At 45.3% G+C, this 24,580-nt stretch overlaps 1 protein-coding gene across 7 annotated transcripts in view; it reads left to right on the top strand.

Annotated features, from left to right (window-relative positions):
* LOC105470224 (coiled-coil-helix-coiled-coil-helix domain containing 6) overlaps positions 1–24,580 on the top strand; it is a 237,539-nt gene that overhangs the window by 122,992 nt on the left and 89,967 nt on the right. For 5 of the 7 annotated variants that reach the window (XM_011721997.2, XM_011722002.3, XM_011722000.2 and 2 more), the window contains one exon: positions 12,020–12,106. In XM_011721997.2, coding sequence (XP_011720299.2) covers positions 12,020–12,106 — 87 coding nt within the window. The remainder of the gene's footprint in view (positions 1–12,019; positions 12,107–24,580) is intronic. The other 2 variants (XM_011722003.3, XM_071092314.1) reach the window with 1 other exon arrangement.

Here is a 24,580-nt window from a genome sequence, read left to right as displayed (position 1 = left end):
CTGCATTATAGATTTTAAAAGGGTTTTATGATATGTGAATTATATTTCAATAAAAACTCTAAAACCACGTTTTAGAAAGAACTCTGTGACAGTTATTAATACCACAGATGAACATATTAAGAGGGAGAGAAGACAGGTGTAATGAAGGAAGATAAAACACTGATACTGACGTATAACATCCCAGAGCACCTCAGGATCAGTTCCAAGTGTGGATATTAGCCCAGATCATCTCAAAGTTATATTTGTCTTTGAGATATGCCTTTCTATATTAAAAATCTGTTATCTAATATGGTCATGGATAGGTATATTTTCTTTTCTGATTAAATATTTAATAATAACACTTTTATTATGAAAATAATTTCTTGGCTGCCATTTATTTTGAAGAAAATTATAGTGTACGTGTACCAGATATTTGTTTAGTACTTTATGTGTATGATCTTATTTAACTTCACTGCAACCTTATGAAATAGAGATTGTATTAATTTCTCCATTGTATGGGTTAGGAAATTGCGGCATAGAGAAGTTCTGACTTGACCGCGGTCACTCAAGTAAGAAGTGACAGATCTACTATTCAAATCTAACTATTTCTGAGTCTAAAGCCTGTTCCCTTAAGCCCTTACTCTTTATTATCTTTTAAAATTAGAGTGCATTGTCATTAATCTAAAGTAAGGGTTGTGAGGAACATAATTTAGACCCATCATGGATCTTGCAGGGTTTTCTCGATCTCACTATAACCATCATTTATCTTTCCATAGGCATCATCTAGTGCCTTAGTACTCAAATTAACATTACCTAGGCTGGACGTGGTTGCTTATGCCTGTAATCCCAGCACTTTGGGAGGTCAAGATGGGAGGATCGCTGAAGCCCAGGAGTTTGAGATCAGCCCAGCAACATAGGGAGACCCCGTCTTTCCAAAAAAAAAAAATTTTTTTTTAAATTAATTGGGCATCATGGCATGTGCCTGTGATCCCAGCTAGTAGGAGGCTGAGGTGGGAAGATCGCTTGAGCCCAGGAAGTTGAGGCTGCAGTGAGCTGTGATCATGCCACTAAAATTTGGCCTGGGTGAAGGAGCAGGACTTTGTCTCAAAGCAAAACAAAACCATTACTTGGGAATGTTGGAAATGTTTAATCTAGTCCAGGCATAATGGCTCACACTTGTAATCCCAACACTTTGGGAGGCCTAAGTGGGAGGATCGCTTGAGCCCAGGAGTTCAAGACCAACCCGTGCAACAAAATACAATCCCATCTCTACCAAAAATAAAATAAAAAATTAGCCAGGCATGGCAGCATGCGCCTGTAGTACCAGCTACTTCGGAGGCTGAGGTGGAAGGACCACTTGAGCCCAGGAGATCAAGGCTGCAGTCAACCAAGATCATGTCACTGGCCATTCCTTGGAGGACAGAGTGAGACTCTGTCTTTAAAAAAAAAAAAAAAAAAAAAAGAACTGTTTAACCCTGGGCCCATCCCAGACCCAAAGAATCTTGGGCCCAATTTTCATGAGTCTAGACTAATCTAGAAGTTAGAATCTGCCTTTTATCAAAATCCTGGGTGATTCAAATGCACTTTAAACATTTGAGAAGCATGGTTATAATACATGTTCTTAGATTAGTTCTAAGTTTGGTGATCCACCAATGATTTTTGCATTGTCAAAGCACACAGCTTAGATGTGGTCCCCAAATGTGAGGTTGCTGACCTGGGAGTCAGGAATCTGTCTTCATAGTCCTGCTCCTGTGTGATGCAACAGGCCACTTAATCTGAATCCTATTTTATTCATATATGAAATGAATAATTTGCTTAAATCTCAATTTTGCGTTTAAGTACATTTACCTCATAGACACCACATCAACTGTATCATACATTTTTTTAAATGTAGAACTTTTATTCTTGTAATTTTGAAATTTCTATCATTATTTTATCTTAGCCCACAAATTATTTGAGAAGACATATCACCACAACTCATTTTAACTGTCCTTTTCATTGCACTGAAATTCTTTTTTTTTTTTTTTGGTGGGTGTGACCTGCAAGAGTGGGATGTTTTTAAAATGTTCCATTCATCTGTAAAAGAATGTAGATATTTAATTTTGGGAGTAGAGATTCTAGAAATATGTCTGTTAGATCAACCTTGTTACTTTTATTAATCAGATACTCTAAATCTTCTTAAACTTTTTCTCTGCTGTCTTAGGGGAAGAGCCTTCAATATTACACCAATAAGCATGATATTTATATAGATTTTTTTGGTACATGTCCTTCATCAAGTTGAGGAAACTTTCTTCTATGACTAGTTTTCTAGAAGTTTTCTCCATGAATGGATGTCATATTTTGTCAAATGCTCTTCTTACATCTATTGAAAATGATCATATGATTGTCTTCTTATTCTTTGTTAGTGTGGTGAAGTACGTTATTATGCCAGCATCCTGCTGGCATAAACCCTAGTTGGTTATGGGTATTATCTTTTTTTACACATCGATGGAACTGATTTGCCAGTTTTTTTATTAAGGATTTTTACGTCTCTTTTCTTGAGGAATACTGGTTTGGTATCATTATAGTAGCCTTATAAAATGAGTTGGGAAGTGTTTCCTCCTCTATTTGCTGGAAGAATTTGCTTAGAAGTTGTATGATTTCTTCCTTAAATATTTGTTAAAATTGGTGAAGCCATCTGGACTGGGAAATTCTTTGGGGTAAGGCTTGTGTTTTGTTTTGCAAATCAAGGAAAAGTATGTATTTTTAGATGATCAGATATGTAATTTTTATATTTGCATTACTGCATTCATCACATTGTGTATATTGTTGAGTTGGTTAGTTTAGCTTATTGGATTATGGTTTATATTTCTGAACACATCTGGGAATTTTTCATCTATTCTTGAAATATTCAAATATTTTTCCACTACCACTGTCTCCTCCCAAGAGTTCAATTACATGTATGTTAGACCACTTGATATTGAAATTGTCCCACAGGTTCCTAAGGTAGTATTCACTTTTTCAGCCTTTCATTTTAGCTCTTGAAATTCCATTTGGCACTTTTCAGTAGCTTCCATTTATATCATTATGTTTACATTTTCTTTAAATCCTTCAACATGCTTACAATAGCAGTTTTAAAGTCCTCATCTGCTAATTGCATTATCTATCATTTCCAAGTCTATTTTCAGTAGTCTATTACTACTGTTTCTTTTGGTTAGAACTCGTGGGTTATTTAGTAATATGCTTATTTTCTAAACATTTGAGGATTTTCTGGGTGTCTTACAACAGTAAGGATTTTCTGGGTGTCTTACAATTTCTAATTTAATACTTTTTTAAATCATAGAACATACTTTGTATGATTTCATCCTTTTAAACTTAATAGCTCAAGATGTCCATTTCAGTGACTGTTCCACGTGTATTTAAGAAGCATGTGTTTCCTCCTGTTGTTAGATGTAGTGTTGTATACATGTCATTTGGGTCATGTTGGATGATAATACTGTTCAAATCTTCCATATCCTTGTTGATTTTTTTGTCTACTTGTTCTATCAATATTTTAAGAGCAGGAGATCAAAGTATTTGTGATTATGGATTTATTTATGTTCCTCTTTATTCTCTCAGATTTGCTTTATGTATTTAGGAGTTTTATTAAAAGTACCTATACATTTAGAATTGTTATTCTTGAATAATTGTCCCTTTTATGATTATGAACTGCCTCTCTTTATATCTGGTCTTATTTTTTATCTTGAATTCTTCTTTAATTAATATTAATATAACTACACCAGCTTTTTTTACTTAGCATTTGCACAATATATATTTTTCTTTTTTTCCCCAAATTTTTGTGTCTTTGTGTTTAAAAGCTATTTCTTATTAATAACACATAGTTAGGACTTTGCCTTCTCATTGGGGAGTGTGATAGGAAGAATAATGACCCCCCAAAGATGTCTACCTTCTAGTACCTAGAGCCTGTGCATGTTTTCTCTCACATGGCAAAAGGAACTTTGCAGGTGTGATTAAGTTAAGGATATGTGATGGGGAGATTATCCTTTGTTATCCAGGTGGGTTCAGTGTAATCTTAAGGTCCTTATGAGGGAAGGGGGAAGGCAGGAGAGACAGAAAAGAAGATATGATAAGAGTAGCAGAAGTCAGGGTGATGTGAGGCCATGAGCCAAGGAATGGGCGTAGCCTCTAGCTAGAACTGGAAAAGGTAAGGAAATAGAGTCTTCTCTAGAACCCCCGGAAAGGTACAGCCCTGCCACCAGCATGATTGTAGTCAAATAAGACCTGTTTGAGACTTCCGACCTTTAGAATGGTAAGAGAAGACACTTATATTGCTTTAAGCCACTAAGTTTCTGGTAATTTCATACTATAGCAATAGGAACTAATACAAGGGCTAAGTTGGTTTATATTTGATGTGATTTCTGATGCGACTATTTAAATCAGCAATCTTGAAGTTTGATTTCTGTTTGTTCCATCTGTTCTTTGTTCCTCTTTGCTTCTTTCTTGCAGGTTTGTTTTTGGTGGGGGAGAGTGGGGATGAGTCAATATATTTAGAATTCCATGATCTCCTCTATTGACTATTTGTGCTTTTGGGGTTACTTTTTTAGGGTTGCTGTAGAAATTATTTTTCAAAACCATAATCTATGTTCAAAGATATCCCATTACTTAAGGAATTATTTAAGAATTTTATAAAAGCATCCTGCTTGGAATTTTTCTGAGCTTCTCAGATTTGTTGTCTCAGACTTAGTTGTCTTCAATCAACCCCAGATAATTCTTGGCCATATATTTTAATTCTTTTACTCCACTTTTCTCTTCTACTGGGACTCCAATTAAATGTATGCTTTGGATATTTGATATTATTCTGTTGATCTTGGGGGCCCTGTTCCATTTTATTTTTCATTCTTTTGTCTCCTTATGTTTTAATTTAGATAATTTATAATGCCTTGTTTTCAAGTTCACTGATTCTTTGCTCCATCCAATATACTAATAAATCCATGAATTCATGCCATATCATGCTAGAAATGGATTTCTAGCATTTCCATTTGGTTCTGTTTTATAGTTTCCGGTGGTGTCAGTGAAACTGGTAGAATAAGGGCCTCTAAAAATCCTCTTTCATAAAAGCAATGAAAATACTGGCAAAAGTAGTCAGAATCTATTTTTTCAGAACTCTGAAAATTGACCAAAGGCTTGCATCAATCCAGGAACATTTGTTCAAGAAAAAAATGAATGAGTAAGAAAAGTGAGCTTTGTGGCATTTTAATTTATCATGTCCCATCCCTGTTTCCCCTGCAGCTCCACAGTAGCCTTGAAAACCGGTAGCCCACAGGCACAGTGCAGACCTGCAGCCTGCCAGCCACCAGAAGGGGCAGAAAAGGGTTGGACCTCCTTCAAAGCCCCATTCCCAGAGAAATGTCATTAGTTTTCCTGTCTGGTGATTCCCTGAAAGAGACCCCACTTATAAGGCCGTCTTTATACAACCTGACTCAGAGGTTGCCCAATGCCAACAGCCTTTTCCCAGTGGACATTTGTCAAAAACAAGCAGAGGCAATTGTTGAATAGTATAGCTGCCTGGGGAGGTAGATAACAATTTGGGCAAACAATAGGGTAACCTGAAAGCTTAAAAAGAAAAGCTACGGAATGAGGTGGCCATAGAAGGCTTTGAAAAGCTCATATGCTATTCCTGGGATTTTAAAAGACCAAGACTATGTATGTGGCTTAGCACAAGATTTCAAAGGGATCCACACCTAAGAACTTCACAATCAAGCTGTCAAAAGGCAAAGTCAAAGAGAAGATTTTGGAAGTAGCAAGAGAGAAGTGACTCATCATCTACAAGGAATCCTCAGTAATATGAAAGACTGATTTCTCATCATGAACAATGGAGGCAAGATAGTTGTATCACTCTGTGGAAATTCTCTATATCTTCACACATGATATTTACCTTTTTCCACTAGGTTATTTAACATATTAATCATAGTTATTTAAAGTCCCTTTGTCTTAATTCCAGTCGGGGCCATTAATGTGTCTGGTTCCAGTATTTTATCTCTATATGGAGGGTCATTATTTTTGCATGCACTTTGTGTGTGTGTGTGTGTGTGTGTGTATTTTTAAAGTTTTTATTTAATGCTCAACATTTTGTGTAAACAAAATAAAACAGTAGACATTACACTATATATTTATGTCCAGTGGAGGATTTCTTCTTTTCTGTAAGACCATTAGTATGGGGGCTTGGGTTTCTTGTAAGTAGCAAGTCGTTAGGTTTTGTTTCCTTTCTTTTATCCAAATTGATAATCAGTTTTCTTTTAAGGGTGAGATTAATCAGTTCATATCTTATGTTAGTTAACAATTACTAAGTAACAAATTACAAAATGTAGTGACTTAAACATTTATTATCTTGTGGTTTCTATGGGTCAGGCATCTGGGCCTGGCTTAGCTGGGTGCCTCTGCCCTAAGGTCTTGTAGTCAAGGTATCTGCCGGGGCTGCTGTCTCATTTGAAGGCTCCACTGCGGGAGGATCTGCTTCCAAGCTCACTCACATGACTGTGGGCAGGAGTCAGTTCCTTGAGGGCTGATGGACTGAGGGCCTCCGGTCCTCACTGGCTGTTGGTCAGTGGCCACCCTCAGTGTCTTACTATGTAATTTTGGCCTTCTGAGACCTGTCTTCCCAGTGGTAGTGGAGGCAGCTCATAAAATGGAAGCTTGCCTCATCAGTGTGGACAAGGAAAAGAGTATGAGCAAGACAGAAATCACTGTCTTTTAAAACTAAATCTTGGAAGTGACATCCCATCACTTTGCCATATTCTATTTATTAGTAATGAGTCTCAAGTTCCAGCCCACACTCCAGAGGAGGAGATCCCACAGGGGCATGAGGCCTAGGAGGTGGAGATCATCAGGGGCCATCCTAGAGGTCCCCTTCATGTGCTTTTTGTGGTAACCGATTTACTTACACTTATTTCTATAGTTTTATTTGGTCTTTTCTGTTTACCATCCTCTCCCTCTCTCTCCCTTCCCCTTTTCCCACTCTCCCTCACTCACCCCTACCAGTGTCTTTCTCCCTCCCCTCGCCTACCTCCCGTCCTCTCACCTGCCTTCTACTCTGGCTTCCATCCTCCTTCCCCTCTCTTACCCGCTTCTCCTCTCCAGTCTTTCCCTTCTCATCTTCTGAAACAGCTGTTAGACACATTCTGGACCATCAGTCTGTCTTCCACAGTTTTTAGCTTTTATCAGACTTTTTATCTTTGGGTTTTTTTTTTTTTTTTTTTTTTTTTTTTTTGAGACAGAGTCTTACTCTGCTGTCCAGGCTGGAGTGCAGTGGTGCGATCATAACTCACTGCAGCCTCAAACTCCAGGGAACAAAAGATCCTCCTGCCTCAGCCTCTCAAGTAGTGGGCATGTGTCACCATAGCCAACTTTTTATTTTTATTTTTTGTGGAAATGGAGTCTCGCTTTGTTGCCCATTCTGATCTCCAGCTCCTGGACTCAAGCAATCCTCCCGACTTTTTATCTTTGTCTTCCATTGGTACATTCTTGCTCAAATCTCCATACTTCATTTCAGTTTGATAATTTTTCCCTTGCTGTCCTCAGCTTAGAGTTTGTCTTATCCATTTAATTTTTTATTTAGTAGATTTTAAATGTATAATCTTTACCTATTTAGTGGTTAGCCTGTTTCAGGTTCATAATTTCTTTTTTGTAAATCAGAAGTTACTTCATTTTATCTTTTTGAGCAACTTAAATATGCATATTTAAAATTATTTATCAATTGGAGGTTGTAATGCTGGCTGGATATCCGATGATGTTAAGGAATTCATGTTAAATTGTTTTTGATATGCAATACTACTATGGTTGTGTTTTAGAAATTAAAAGTCCTTATTTTTTAGAGCAACGTATTGAAGCTATGTAGATGAAGAGATCTGTAAGAAACTTGGGTAGAGAAGGTGGAGGATAGAGATGAAAGAAAATCTCTTTAGTTTCTAATTGTTGAAGCTTACTGATGGCTATCTGGGGTTTTATTATATTCTTCTTTCTTGTGTTTAAATTTTTGCATAATAAAAAGTTTTTTGAAATCCTTTGTCATATTGTCCTATAAAATTAATGTCATCTGGAGTAAATTCATATTTCAGTTACTGCTTTTATTGGTAGCCTTTTCAGAAATTCTGTTTCTTCACATATTTGAGATTCAGTTTGTAGGTTCATTTGGAGTGGAAAGTTCAATATTTCTATTGTCACCTACACCTGCATCCCAGTGCGGGACCAGGTCTGATTTTGGCCTTCTGAGGCCTGTCTCCACAGTGGTCCTAGTGATATTGCAGAGCCAGAACTGAGTGACTAGGTTCATTTGTCATCCAGGAGTGGGATATGTAGCTTCTGGGCTTTCTAGGTTTAAGCAAACTGAAAACCCTGTCCCTCAGTGGAGGTCTTCAGAAGTTTTTTATATCAGCTTCTTATTTTAGGGAGATCCCTAGGCTTCAGGTCGCCAGCCTGGCTTCAGGGCCCCACTTGTGCAGAATGTGGTTTATTCTGACCCTGCATGATAAAGAGGGTTCCTGACTGCCTCTGCCTGCTCCAGACTTGGAGCCAGCAGGCCTGTGGCTTCAGCCCCACCCACTGCTTTACATTTCTGTTTGGTATTGGACACTTTAATCTTGTTTTTGAACCTGTCTGTGTCTTTTTGGTCACCTGTTCTATAATTTATCTGCCAATGCTATGTGTTCGGAGTAGGGTAGAGGCATCAAAGTGTGAACTCACTGGGTTGTCTTGACTGGAGGAGGTCCTTGACCAAATCATGCAGATTCCCTCAATTCTCTATGCAAAGACTGTCATCTGCTGAGTACACGTTCATAATGGTGATATTTTACCTTTATATTAGAGACAACATTCTTAATTCCAAAATTTTTCCCTGAACACTGTCTCGGAAATCTCCTTAGGGAAAATAGCAACCCGCTAACCCTACAAGTGAGTCTGTCTTATGGTCTCCCCAGCACATCTCTCTGAAATTATTTATCTGCACACACATTTGCATCTCCCACTGGGATCTAAGCTTCATGATAGCAGAGATTCTCTCTCTGGCTTCCCTGTTGTGCCCTCAGCCCTTTTACAATTCTGTCTGTCACACAGAGGTGTCCTTCATGGTGTTCTGGTAAGTGACACACTCAGGCACTGAAGCCACAGTTGTGCTGCATGCTGCGTGGCCTCTCATGAGTGCTAGGAAGCCACTATGAGACTGCGGGGCAACTGTGTGGAGTGGCGGGTGCTGCCCAATGTGCTCTTCCATACGTCACAGCCAGGTCATTGAGTGTCTGCTCTGGGCCAGGCACTGACACTCAGGCATTTGTGTCATACTCAGTTTCTACAGCCATTTGTCGTGTCACCTCTTGTTCATTGTCAGTCATTGGGATTGCATTCTAAATCTCAGATGAGCAGAGCTGGTGGGTGGTGCTTTGTAGCAGATGAATTAGAGGTGGTGAGCTTGCCACCCTAGTGGCTTACTTGTGACGAAGCCAAGGTGTTGGGGATATGGTGCACATCGCGGAGTTTTCATTCAAGTGGGAGGCACAGCCTCATCCCTCTCCAAACAGTTCATTTCATTCTTAACTGCTGAATTGTGCTGCATTGGACATGAATAGAAAAGTAGGCCTTGATGTCCTCAACGTTTCTTCCTGTTTGTGTGAACAGTCTCTAGCCTAAGGAGGTGCTGATGGCTAGGCATCTTCGCCCAACACTTTAGTCCTGTGTCCCATTCCTTGCATAGACATCCTGCTGGCACAGGCCCTGAAAGCTTCAGGATGAGCATTCTGGTAGCCTCGGCCCAGAGGAGGCATCACAGTGTCAGTGGGATGGTGGTGGACATGTGGACTCACCTCCTTGTCTCTGCTGCTTCACTTAATTGTAGAGAATGGCAGCTGAAGAGCCGTATGATGGTTTTGCCTTCAGATGTCATCTTCCTGCTTGGCTGGGACTGCTGGTCAAAAAATGGCAGGTCCAGAGCCCTCAGAGACTTTCCTTTACTGGCTGCTTAATTGCATCAGACGAGCTTCTCCTCTGACTGCACCAGGGATTGGTAACAGTTAAGTGCTGGACTGCTGAGAGGCCCAGCGCAGATTAGCCGTGCTTGCATTCTTGGGACACAGCTTCAGCAGCACACTTTGAAAAGCCCTGTGAGAAATTCCTGGCATTTAGTCCCACTGTTTGTATTTAGCTTTTCTGAAGTGTTGGCATTCCAGAGGCATTCCAGAAGCCTTCCTGGCATTTTTAGATCCTCTGCAGCTGCCTGGGGATCCAGGTTATTACTTCTCCCTTATACAGGTAAGGGGAAAACAGACAAGACAGCATCTTGCTCAGGCTTCCTAGAGGCCACTCAGTAATAGAGCTGGTGTTAGAACTTAACTCTCAGGGAGGGGTTCAGCCAGCCACCCAAGCCCACTGGCCTGGTGTGGCCCTTTCGCCTGAGTCTTTCTCCTGGTACTTTGCACTCAGGAGCACTGGTGAGTGGTCAGCTCTTATTACAAACTATCTTGCTGGTTGTTCTGCAAGGTTCTATGTCAGTAGGAGTAGCACTGCCAGGGAGATGGGCTTTCAAAAACTTGGGTTCATGTCTTACCCCATATTTTTGAGTGATTCAAACCCATGTGCTGATACCATAGTGTGGCTTAAAAGGAAAAAGCTCAGGACTTGGAAGTCATATGAACTTAGGTTCACAGTCTACCACTGGCTAGCTTATGCTCTTGGGGGTAGTGAGGATTAATTAAGTGCCATCAGGAACTTAGCGGAGAACCTGAGCACACACAGCCCTAGCACAGGGGTAGACAGCAAGCAGATGGTGTTATTCCTCCATACAGTCACAAAAGGCAGTCCTGAGCTCCCCAGGCCCCTGTGACTGTCTCCACCCTGACACTCAGTGTGGAGTTGTTCCACATTTGACCCGTGGAGGGTAGAAGCGGGCCCTGGGGCCTGGTCCTGGGAAGCCCCCGGAGACTTCGGGACGTGAGTATCCCAGTGATGGGACTTATATCCCTGCCCTGCCATGTGCTGGTGACCCTTTATGGAGGCCTGTTGAGACCCTGCCCACGTCTGTTGGGGTTTCCTTTAACCTTCTGTACAGCTATGCGTCCCTTCCAGCTTTACACATCATACCTGAGAAAGCTGGAGGTCAGGAACTTGTTCAAGGTTGCCTAGCTAGTTAAGGGTGGGCTGAGTTCAACCTGAGGTCTGCCAGGTTGCTTGCCCTGGTAAGCTGAGCCCTCAGCCTAACTGGACCTGGAGGGAGGGCCCTTGGCCCTGTGCTCCAACAGGGACTCAGCCATCCCCATCAGGCAGGTGAGGGAGCAGCACCCCTCCAGCTGACTCTGTGCCTGTCTTCCTGCAGGCATGGATCCCTGCTCCTTCCAGCTCAGAGCGTGAGGCTCTATTTGTGTGAACAGTCTGTAGCCTAAGGAGGTGCTGGTGGCTAGGCATCTTCGCCCAACACTTTAGTCCTGTGTCCCATTCCTCACATAGACATCCTGCTGGCACAGGCCCTGAAAGCTTCAGGATGAGCATTCTGGTAGCCTCCGCCCAGAGGAGGTGCTGGTTCCAAGCATAAGGATACCAAGGCCAACACATAGCTGTGTGGCTCATGGCCGCACACCCAGCGGCCAGACACACCTACATTGACCAAGGTTCAGACCCCAGCTACTCTCTGAATGGCTGTGAGCTTTCGGACAGCTACTTAGGTTCCCTGTTGTCATCTGGCTTCTCACCTGTAGTGGGGGATCATGATGATCCCACCTGCCCTTTAGAAGTATGGTAAGGATCAAAGGAAACAACTGTGGGAGCACTGTGAATAGGACTCCCATAATCAATAAATGTTATTGTTTGTCTGTGAAGCGGCTATAGTAATTACCCACCTTGAAGGATTGTTGTGAAAATTAAGCACAATATATGTGAATGATCTGGCGTTTCATAAGGTTTTCAGTTCATTATTGCTACTGTTCTCATTGTGAATGTGAGCAGAAATGTCCGTCGCCTTCTCCCTGCAGCACCATTCCAGCACCATCACTGCTGGCTAACGTGGGCTTTGTTCTCTTCCAAGCAGGCCAGGGAGCTGGAGAGCAGAGAGGCAGAGCTAAGACGCCGTGACACCTTCTACAAGGAGCAGCTGGGGCGTATTGAGAGGAAGGTAAGACTCCTGCTTGGCTGTATTCCTCGGGGCCAGGTCCTAAAGGCATCTGACCAGAACACATCACCATCATAGGGGGAGAGAGGAGTCCGCAGGCCCAGTGCCCATTCGCCCAAATGTCAGTCACTCCTTGGACATGCCCTCCTGCGTTCTGCAGCAGGCACCCAAATAGAGCCTTTCAACAAGTTGCATTCATGGAGATAATTGGTTTTTAGTTGTCTCCCCACTGCCCCACCTTTTTTTTGTTGAATGTGGCTGGCTCTAGAGTAGTTCAATTTTAGAAAAAAATTCACTTTCACCACAGGGCGGTGCTGAGTCCCAGTATACCTTTTCCACTTTAGTTAAGCTGCATTTGGTAAAAATAATAATAACGTGATGTCTTGCTATACAAATACATTAAAGTTGTATTACTGATTTTCTCCTGGGAGTCGGGAAGATCAAAGTGCACTACGGCTGCACACTGGCTGCTTTTCTAAAGATAAGTCTTTGAAATGAATGAGATTTAAAAATATCATCATGCCTTTTTAAAAAAAAAAAAAAAAAAACCCTACCACGACTCTTGAAAATTCATTTGGTAACTTGCTTATTTTTTGGTTTAATTTGTGGATCATGACAGATTTTTCAAAGAAATGGCTTAAAACGTGGGAGGGGATGGTTGGGAGGTTAAAAAAAAAATTGTTCCCCCTCATGCCTGAGACAGCATACCAAGCAACCTGAGCCATCAGCTTATTGCAGGCAAATCTTCGCAAATCATTTGTCACGGTTTGGAGCTTTGAAATTGACAGTTTGCTTGAGGGGCCTGATTTCCACAGGGGTTTCCTCCTGTGCCATGCCACAGTGGAGCCTGGCAGAAACGTGGGTTTCTGGATTTCCAGGCCATGGGGAAAAGAGGGAGGTTCTTCCATGCCCCATCAACACCTGCTTGTCCACCTTTGCCAGTGTTTAGGGGCTGGCCGGAGTTGACATGCCATGAACACAGAGTGCTGATGGTGATATCCCACAGTCTGAGGAACGGCAGTGCACCTCTGAGCCACTTTCCGAGTGGCCCTTAACAAGCAAATCTTTCACAGAGCAGCCTCATGCACAGGTTTGACTGTAGCTTATAATGACAAGGATTGTGATTTGAGATCCCAGAAAAGGGTAAAAAAAAATTCCACCAGCCATAGCTCTCATTATCACAGTTTCCCGTATGTTCATAGGCACAGGGTTTTTTTGTTTGTTTGTTTGTGTTTTTGTTTTTTTATTTGTGCAATTCTTTGGTCTCCTTTGTGCTCCTCATGTTTCCCTCCCTGGGCTTGGCTGCTAGAGGCATGTGTACATGTCTGTTTCGGGTGGAAGGAAAAGAGCCTTGCAGCATTTTTGCCTCTCTAAAATACGTTTTCCTCTTGTCATTCTCCTCTCTCATCTCTACCCTAGTTCTCTTCTTAGAAACCAAGTCTCTGCTTTGCTAAAGGAGAGGAAATTCTGGATGAGACTTCTTTCTCTTCATTAAATGAAGTCCAAACTCCTTACATATGCAGGTGTAGGCTTTTTAAAAATCGAGGTTTCCTAGATGATTGTGAAGAGTTATTAAATGCTTCCAGAAGGAGGTGCAAAAGCATGATCTCCTTTCTGACTCTTAAACACAGCATTTCGCTGGTGATAATAAAAAAAAGGAAAGCACCTCCAACATCTCAGGAAATGGAGATTGGTGCGGGAGATAGGAGGATTAAAGGGGAGCCAGGGGGAGAGGCAGAAAGGAGGCAGAAGAATGAGGCTTAATTGTATTAGTTTTGAAAAAGGTTTTCGATCTTCTCCGCGGATAATTTTATTCCTGTAATGGCTGGGAAGATGGAAAACACAGCATCTGACAATCTTTTTTTATTAGCTGTTGCTTTTACACGATTCCACTTTCATTTGTTGAATACTCGCAGACCTTGACATTTCCAGCTTCTGTACACACGGCTCCAGGACTTTCCAATCATCACAGCCCTTTCCTTTTCCCCCCCATTTCCTTTAAGTTTAGAAATTGACAGTAAAAACCTGTTCGGGGGAAAGTTGGATAAGCTGCTGCATGATCCTTGACCACCCAAAACAGCTTAGAGTACAGTCCCGGGTGAGAGCAGGTTGAGATGGGGAGGCTGATGCCTGTGGCTGTTGGCTGAGTCGTGGTGTATCCAAGGGGCTGAGTGGAATCCTGCAGCCATCCACCTGTGGTAGCCGGTCAGCTTCCACCTTCTACCTGTTGAGACTGGCAGGTAAGGAAAGCCTGCACAAAATCCAGTCTCATTTTCAAGGAGGGAGAGACTTCTGGACCTTTTTGTCTGCAGTATTTATTTCCTAGATGATTATTCTTAAGCATGGAAATCCCATTTTGTAGGGCTCCTGTGCTTTATACTCTTTCTGAGTAATTGTTCTTCACAGCCACACTGCAAGATCTAAGTAAGCAATATTGTTTCCATTTCCCTATAGAAAGCAGTGAGCTGTTGACACAGACAGGGGCCTTGTGAGGGTCTCATGGCACGTGAAGAAGCAGCCTGGACATTGAGTATGGTGTAACTGATGGCGTGTGGGCACCAGAGCTCATGAGCCTTGGCTCCCACACAGCAATTCAGTCAGTGTGCCTCCTTTCAGCTCAGTTTCTCCATCTGTAAAATGGAGATGCTAATGCTTTCTGCCGGTAGTTAATGGGAGGATTAAGGAAAGTAACGCCTGTAAAAGTGTTTGTGTGTGCTAGGCACCTGGCAAGTGCTGGCTCCTTCCCTGGTGCACAGCAGTACTGGGGGCTTTGTTTCATGTCATAGTGCTTCAGGTTTGGATTAATGGATGAGCATGTGTGCATGCACACGTATATGCATGCTGAGATGGATTTTTATCATTAACGGTGGCCTGACCCCAACACCTGCTCTCTGGGATGGGCAAGCCTTCTCTGTGGGCTGCATCAGACTTTTCTCTGATGGTCTTGCAGTATCCAGCAGACTGGGGCCATGCACTCCCCAGGTGTTTCCGCACATCTGACAGTGTCATAGAACAAGGTCTTTGTCCGTTTCTGTGGGCATCTTTGCACGGGACCCCTATTAACTTCAATAGGGATGGCACCATGTTTGAGAGCTCAAACAAGAGCCCCAGAGCCGGCAAATGAGACATAGGGTTTATTTGCAGAAAAGTTACATACAGGGACAGTCCAGTGGCAGTGGGATGGACAGGAGAACCGCAAGGCCCCATGGCTGGCTGAACAAGCGAACCACTACTCCCAAAGAGCATGTAGTTTCCATAGCATTTTCACTTAGCACTCTCCCTAACAGCTTCTACCTGGCAACCTTCATTTAAACCCAGGGGTGGCCAATCTTTTGGCTTCCTTAGGCCACCCTGGAAGAATTGTCTTGGACCACATAAAATACACTAACACTAATGATGGCTGATGAGCTAAAAAAAAAAAAAAAAATCACAAAATCTCATAATGTTTTAAGAAAGTTTATGACTTTGTGTTGGGCCACGTTCAAAGCCTTCCTTGGCTGCATGCAACCTCTGGCCTGTGGGTTGGACAAGCTTGATTTAACCCAAAACAAAGGGCCTCAATGCCCTGTACAGCTGTGTTCCATAGATTTTCACTTCACAAGGGCGGGTGATTCAGATGTTCCTTATAGATAAGGAATGGATCTCCGGGTTGGCCATTCCCAGATTCCTTAGCTCAGAGCTCCAAACACACATTCAGGTGCATCTGCCATACTGGCATATGGACCAGGAACATGAGACCCTCGACTGCCTGTGCTGGCTTGAGTCATGGCTGCTGAACCCCTTGCCATCTTAGCTGTGCTCCCCCCGCACACCTGGCTCCAGAGCCTTTGCTCAGCTGCCACTTTGTAATTTTCTGCAGGAAGCAAAAGAACCAGGAGTGGGATTCACCCACACCATGCCTGGATTCAGCTATTATGGGGCTAAGGGGGGACTTGTGCCTCTTCAGAACCAGCACACTTTATTGTCTTCTAGTAGAAACCTCGGTGCTGGGTGGCTCTGAAGGAGACCCTGAGAGCCCATGGAGTTGACCACTTGTGGCTGGCCAAGGCCTTGTCTTCTGCAGTCAACCATGGAGCTGAGTAGGGTGGTAGGGATGAGTAGGCTTTGGGGTCCAGCAGACCTCAGTTTACTTCTGCCTCAGTCATGTAAGCAGCCTTGTGACCCTGAGCATGTCATTACATTCTGTAGCCTCAGTTTCCTTATCTTTGAAATGAGGATTTAGGACTAACCTGCCAGCTATTTTGGGGTGAGTGGTAGTTTGTGTAAAGCAACCATCAGAGTACCTGACCTCAGTATCCAGTCCTCTTTCATGTTATTTCTGTCCTCTTCCTCCTCTTTAATAAATGCCCAGCCTTCATTTACTCCACATCAATTTAAGTCTGCTAAATGCCAGGCACAGAGATGGCTCAGACAGCTGTGGCTCCTGCCTTATGATACCCATAGTCAGGTTTGGGAGGGAAGGGAGATGCCGAGGATTAGGATGCCATTTGGGAGGATGCCCATATGCAGGCTTCCTGTGACTAGAGAACCTCTCAGCTCTGTAAAATGCTTCATCTCACTTTATCCAAACTCAGCATCTATGAAGTGGAGAAGGTCTTTTTCAGGGTTAGCGTCAAAAACCAAGCCAGGAAGAAAGGGAGAAATGTATTCTTCCTGGACTTTATCTCCTTTCCCCAGGATTGAAGTCTTCCTCCCTGCACCTTTCAGATGCCTCCCTGCCCTGCCTCTGAGCAGTCAGCCCTTTCCCCCATTGTATTCCCTGCTGCCAATCAGGTTTTCTTAAGAAAAGACCATCTTCTGATCCCGATAGCCCTGCAGTTTTCTCACTGACACTGCTCAATAGACATGCCTATCCTGGGCACACTGGTCTCTGCCTTGAACCTTGATGTGTAGGGAAACACAAGCTACACAAGGTGTTTGGTGGAGGAATTAAATATAGGATTTCCACTTCACAAGGTCAGCAAACGTGAAAAAAGCTCATCCTCAGTAAATATCAGGAAAATGCAAATTATAACCACAACATGATACTGTTACACACTTGGAAGAATGGCCAAAGTGGAAAAGACAGACAGCTCCAAGTGCTGACAAGGATGTGGTTTAACCTAAACTCCAAGACACCATTGGTGGGGTGTAAGTTGGCGTAGCCACTGTGGAATATCGATAGCCAGCATCTTTTAAAGCTGAACTTGGGTATGCCCCAGGACCCAGCATTCTGCACCCGGTGCAGATGTGCCCCCAGGTTCACCAGAAGAGATACTGTGGAATGTCCATGGTAGTGTCATTCATGATAGTCCTGAAAATCAGGAGAGAGGCAAGTGCCAGTGGTATTCATGATAGAGCACTGCTGGCATGAAAGTGAGATGTCCACAGCTGCAGGTGCTGCTGCTGGAACTCCAGACACACTGCTGAGCAAAGGAGCCGGCTAAGGAAGAGGACCTGCAAACTGTGTGATTCCATCTACAGAAGGGGTGAAAGCAGCACAGCACATCTGTGGTGTTAGCAACTGGGATAACGGTTACCCTGTGGGGGTAGCAGTGACTAGCAGGGGTCATGTGGTGGGGAGGTAAGGCTTCCTTTCATGACGTTGGTGTTAGTTACAGGTGTCTTCAGTTGCTGAGAGTTCATCTGGCTGTGCTCTCAGGAAAGAGTCAGCATGTGAGGCTTCATAAAAAGTGGGCTACAGCTGAGGAAGGCAGCCCAGCAGGGGTGTCCCATGGCCTCTGCTGCCCCTTGCTGCCAGGCACCCTCCTCGCTGGCCTGCAAGGCTCTGCTCAGGGCCTGCTTTCCAAATCTTAGGGACCTTACAGGCCTTGAACATCCTCTTCCAGGCCCATCTGTGTGTTTGTCTCACCTCCTTGTGCGACTGGAGGACAGACCAGTAGGGAGAGGCTACTTGCCTTATGGAGAGACACAGCCGGAATGCAGCAGGCCCGCTGCAAGCCCACATCTGTCTGCACCCGGCCCGCTGGGCTCTTGCCTCCTCTGAGTTCTGTAATTCTGAGTGCCTCCTCTTCTGACCGGGTTGCTCCATATCCATTCAGTCTAGTAGAGTTGCTAAAACCCTGTGTCAGGCGCTGTGAGACCTGGGGCATGGGCACAGGATGGGGCCTGGGTGTGGAGCTGCACCTCACTGGAGTGCCCCATAGGCACCACAGAATCACCTGCTGCTCCATCTTCTGTCCCCTGCTGAGGCTTGGTCCCTGTGCATATTCTAGCCCTTGCCACACTCTGTTTTGTTAGCGCCTGTGGCTGTCTGCTCTGCATCTGCGAGCACAGTCCTTGCTGGTCTGATTCATCAGGTGATTCATCGCCAAGAGCTGGGGATGCGGTGTCTGGCATAGAATAGGTGCACAGTAAATGTTTGCAGGAATAAAGAAGGGAATGTGTGTGTGTGCAATCAGGAAACAGTGACGCAGTGGGGTTCCAGAGGAGGAGGGAGCCTTTGCCCAGAAGGCTTCTCGGTGGGAGCTGTGTTTGGAGGGAGCAGGATGTCAGTGGGCCGCATGCAGGGCTGGTCGTGGAGAAACTGGGGCTTCTGGCTGGAGAGCTTGGCCCCAGCGAGGTGCTCTGTGGGAAGGGAGGCCACAGGTGGTGCAGCTGGGAAAACAGGCTGGCCTGAGAAAGAATAATGGTGCCATTAAGAGAAAGAGAAAATTTAGGTGAGCCACTACACTTGGGGAAGGTTGTGAGTTTAATTCTAGGCATGCACTTATGAGGCAGAGATGACCAGCAGATGATTGAGAAGTATCAGACATGGAGTTCTGTGTCCTACAGAATGACAGTCACAATAATTTTGTGAGCATATGCTATGTGCCAGGCCGTCTTACACAAGTCATCGTGAATCCTTGCGGCAACCCTGTAAGGTAAATTATATTACACATGTTCTACAAATGCAAAAGCTGGGAAGCAGGCTGAAGCAGCTGCCAGAAGCCGTGCACGTGGCTGATAGATGAAGTCAGATCCACGAGGCTCCAGAGCCCGCTCTTCCACCGCCACATACTGCGTCCCACCGCCTCCCGCATCAGTGAGTGGAGAAGAGTCCAGGAAGAATGTGGTTGGCAGTGCCAAATGCTGCCTGTCAGAGACACTGAGGACAAAGTGAGGCCTCGCTTGTACTGGCGTGAAGGCCCTGTGAGCTGTGTCAAGGGCGCACGTCCTGCATCGTCATGGAGACTGAAGCTGGATTCCATGTAGGGTTCAGGTTTCTGGCACTGGAGAAGGAGGAGGTCTCCAGACACTTGCTCAGTGAGGGGTGTGTCTCGTTGGTAGAGCCGCCACCTGCCTGTGGTTGCTCTGATGTGGCCAGCAGGTACTTCTGCGAGTGAGAGAGGCCTACACTTTGTCAGGCCCAGAGTCTGCACCAGAGATTCAGAGCAGGGCCCCCTACAGTGAGGATGTGAGTGTGAGAGGCCTATGGAGAGAAGCTGCCAGAGCCTGGGGATTCAGAGGGAACTGCTAACAATGACCTGAAAACAATACAGCAGGAAAGCTTCCCTGGGGGAAGAGGCCCACCTCCCACCGTCATGGGGAGCACTCTTTAACCTGCTGAGTGAGGGATCTGAGCCCAAGGGACTTTTGAAGAGTTTTGAATCAGAAAGTTTTTCATAAGGTTAGGCTAGAGAAGGGTACCGCCAACTGGTTAGCCCATTAACACCTTTTTTTTAGTAATGGTACTGCCATAAAAGTTAGTAATGGTACCACCACCTCCTTCTCCACCATCACCACCTCCTCCTCCACCACCATCACCATCTCTTCCTCCACCACCATCACCTCCTCCTCCTCCACCACCATCACCACCTCCCCCTCCTCAACCATTACCACCTCCCCCTCCTCAACCATCACCACCTCCTCCTCCACCACCATCACCACCTCCCCTTCCCCCTCCACCATCACCACCTCCCCCTCCTCCACCATCATCACCTCCTCCTCCTCAACCACCACCACCTCCTCCTCCATCACCACCTCCCCCTTCTCCACCATCACCACCTCCTCCTCCACCACCACCACCACCTCCACCTCCACCATCACCACCTCCCCTCCACCATCACCACCTCCTCCACCCCCATCACCACCTCCTTCACCCCCATCACCACCTCCTTCACCACCATCACCTCCTTCTCCTCCTCCTCTTCCACCATCACCTCCTCCTCCTCCACCATCACCACCTCCTCCACCAGCACCCCCATCACCACCTCCTTCTCCACCACCATCACCTCTTCCCCCTCCACCATCACCACCTCCCCCTCATCCATCATCACCTCCTCCTCCACCATCACCTCCTTCTCCTCCATCTCCACCATCACCTCCTCCACCATCACCACCTCCTCCATCATCACCCCCTTCTCCTCCACTTCCACCACCACCTCTTTCACTTCCACGACCACCTCCTCCACCATGACCACTACCACCTCCTCCTCCTCCACTACCACCACCTCATCCTCCTCCTCCACCACCACCACCTCATCCTCCTCTGCCACCTCCACCTCCACCACATCCTTCTCCCCCTCCTCCTCCTTCATCACCACCTCCACCATCACTACTACACCACCACCTCATCCTCCTCCTCCTCTTCCTGCTCCTCCTCCACCACCTCCACCATCATCACTGCCACCACCACCACCTCCACCACCACCACCAGCTGCACCATCACCACCTCGTTCTCCACCATCACCACCTCATTCTCCACCATCACCTCCTCTTCCACCTCCACCACGTCCTTCTCCTCCTCCACCTCCACCTCCACCACCATCACCTTTTCCTCCTCCTCCTCCACCACCTCCTCCTCCACCACCACCACCTCCTCCACCACCACCACCTCCTCCACCACCACCATCACCTCCTCCTCCACCACCATCACCTCCTACTCTACCACCATCACCTCCTCCTCCTCCACCATGACCTCCTCTTCCTACACCACCACCATCACCTCCTCCTCCACCACCACCATCACCTCGTCCTCCACCATCATCTCCTCCTCCTCCTCCACCATCATCTCCTCCTCCTCCTCCACCATCACCTCTTCCTCCTCCTCCACCATCATCTCCTCCTCCACCTCCACCGCCACCTCCATTGCCACTTCCATTGCCACCTCCATCATCACTACTACCACCACCACCTTCTCTTCCTCCACCACCTCCACCACCACTACCTCCTACTTCATCACTACCTCCTCCTCCTCCTCCTTTTCCACCACCTCCACTTCTTCTCCTCCTCCTCTACCACCACCTCCATTTCCACCAACTCTACCTTGACATCTACGTTCAATTTTACCTCCTCTACTTGCAACCACCTCCATTACCAACTACACCTCTACCACTTCCACCTCTACCAACTGCTCTACCAAGCCCACTTCTGCCCCCACCACCATCACCACCACCATCTCTGTCATCATCTCCACCTCTGCAGCCTCCACCACCACCACCAGCACCGCCACCTCTACCCTCCACCACCAGCTTCGTTTCCAGTACCTACACTTTAACCCACTCCATCACCAACTTCGCCTTCACCACCACCACCACCACCACTATCTCCACCATCCTCCATAACCTCCTCCTCCACGTTCACCTGCACTTCTGCAACCTCTGCTTCTCCCTCTTCCTCCACCACCTCCACACCTTCACTGCCACCACCATTTTGATTGCTGCTGCCCCCTCTCCCACCACTACTACTATTATCACCTCCCTCACTGCCCCCACTTCCATTACCACCACATATTACCCTCTTCCCTGAGTCTACTCTGCGTACTGCTTCTGGTATGTTTGCCAAAAATGTTTTTCTTTACCTCAGTCTCATCTCCTACTTTGCAGAAATCCTCTCATATGTCACACTAATCTCTGAGGTGAGGGGAAACAGAAACTGCAACCGCTCTTGCACACTAGAGAGGCTGTGGCCCTCCTGGGCCTTGCAGCCAGGCTTCTCTGGGGTAGATGTCTGAGCCAGGAACCCTGCTGAACTGGCTGCACACCTGCACTTTGCTAAGTACAGTGCCCAAGACCTGCCAGTTAGGTTTCCTGATGGTGGGGTTGGGGAGTGTGGTGAGAATCACAATGAAAATGAGGACACTGAGAGGTTAACAGTTGGCCTGAGCTGTTCAACCTCAGAGCCAAGATTTAATCAGGGCTTTCAGACTCTACTTCTGTAAAATAGGAATCATAGTAGTTCTGGTCTCCTAGGGTGGTTTTGAGAATTAAATGAATTAATACAATATTGCTAACAGACTATACCTCTCTGTCTCCAAAGCTGGTTTTCTTGGTGCCCAGTAGTTAACATTTATTGAGTGGTCCCACTTGCAAAGCAGTAGTCAAGCACTTCACCTGCACTGACTCCTTTGACCTTCACAGTGACCCAGTGAGCTGATTGATAACAGTAATCACTGACTTTGCCTGACTCTTTGCTGCAAAAGTGCCTGATGCGTTCTGAGTATGTCACAGGTACTAATTTGTTACAGCCTTGAACAAGCCTGTGAGGAAGGGACTCCTGTCATTCCCATTTTACAGATAAAAGAAACAGGTTTGGAAATCTGTACCAGTTGTCATTTCCTCCATTATTGTTGCTGGGGTCCTTTTAAGCACAGGCTGAATCAGTACCTCATCTTGAGGTGATTCCTACACCATAGCTGGCAGCAGCTACATGAATATGCAGCATTTCCTGCTCCAGTGTTATTGTATGTTGGTTTTTTCCCCTAGCACATTAAGCCTGCTAAATAGGTACTTAAGGGTTGAAGAGCCAGAAGTGCCTGTCCATCATGTGTGTGGGTTACCACCTATCCCTGCTGGAAAACACTGTTAAACAGATAATTTTAATGAAATGGGTACTCTAAGGCCTTTTCCTTTCCTTTCCTTTCTCAGCTCTTCCCTGTCCAGCCTTGATCAGCTCGTTTGACCAGGAGAACCCCCTTGGTATTTTTCTTTGCCCCTTGGCCCTTGGGGATGGGGGCATGCTGAGAAAGGCAATCTGATATTAGCCATTGGCCTCTGCTGGGGCTGGCTATAAAACAGATGCTTGTGCCACCCCCACTCCACTGATGACCGAGTCCTGCCCACATCATTGAGCTAATGTCTCCCATGCTGTCTCTGTCCTCCCTCCATGATGGTGGCTCCTTGCTAATCTCTCATTTGAACTGAAGCTAAAACCTCCTCCACCTATGATCTGGCATCCACCTGTTGCAGGAAGACTCTATCTAGAGTTCATCAGTGGCTCTCACTGCATTCAGGAGAGAGCTGAGATTCCTTAGCTCTGCCTGCAGGGCTCTGTGATCTGGGCCCTGCCTGTGGCTCCAGGCCCTATTCCAGTCACACCTGTCCAGCAGCAGCATCTGTCCCTGGAGAGTAAGGTCACCTGGCAAGCCCTGCCTACCTTGGAAGCCTTTTCTGATCACTTCCCATCGCCCCTTCTTTGTAGGGCTGCCACATGTGGTGGCATAACCTAACTCACTTTCCCCCTACAGAGTCCAGTTCAGGTCCTGGTCAACACCTGACAAACATACAGCAACTCTGCAGTCAGGACAGATTGCATCAGAGACCAGCCAGTGGCAGAGCCTGGGCTGAGGTGGATGGATGTAGATGGAGCTCCTCTCTGAGTGTAACTGAGTGTTGCTTGGTGCCAGCAGGGCAGCCAGACCCTCTCAATCCTAAAAACTCTGCCCTGGTACTTGTGTCGTGGGAATTACCCAACCATCTGCTTGGAGCTTACCCAGCAATGGGGCAGCATTGCTTTTTTGGAAAAAAAAAAAAAATTGCTTAACTTGTCTTAGGTAACACATGTTCATGTAGGGAAAAAAAAAACAAACAATGCAGATAATCCCAAAGAATAGGATGAAATTGACCAAATCAGTTCACCTAGAGAGGTAACCATTGTAAATCTCTTGGTGTATACATGCCTAGACTGGCTTCTGCTGTGGTAATATTTGTAATGTTGTGATATTTGCAAAAATGGAATTGTAACCATACATGCCATTTGGTAACCTTTTAAAAACGCAGTCTGTTTTGAACCCTCTTTCCGCATCAAATCTATGTGGATGTACCATAATTTGCTCCACCAGTCCCCTATAATTGTGCTGTTAAGTTACTTTAGGCTTTTCCTATTAGGAAAAAACCAGATTACTTTGAAAAACTTTCTAGCTGCCTGAACTTGTTTTCTTAAGAGAAATAGATGAAGAATTGTGGTTACTAGGCTGTAGACCCTGCACATCATAAGGCTTTTGGTTGCCAGATTGCCTTGCATAGGGGCTGTAGCAGCTCTCACTCCACCAGTGGCATGTGACAGTGCCAGTCTCGTGAGCTTTCATCAGCATTGGGTTGTTCCCTTTTCACTTTTTAAGTTAATTACTCGTATAATGCACATTTCCAAAAAGTTAAAAAAACACTGTGAAAGCATGCAAAGTATGGCTCCTAATCTCCAGAACTAACTACTGGTGTGTATTCTTCCGTACATTTTTAAGTAGCATTATTTGTGTAAATAATACAAACATAGTTTGTT

The sequence above is a fragment of the Macaca nemestrina genome, chromosome 2 (assembly GCF_043159975.1).
Source record: "Macaca nemestrina isolate mMacNem1 chromosome 2, mMacNem.hap1, whole genome shotgun sequence".
NCBI lineage: Eukaryota > Metazoa > Chordata > Mammalia > Primates > Cercopithecidae > Macaca > Macaca nemestrina.
Note: the sequence above shows the minus strand (reverse complement) of the source record. Positions and strands in the feature narration are given on the sequence as shown.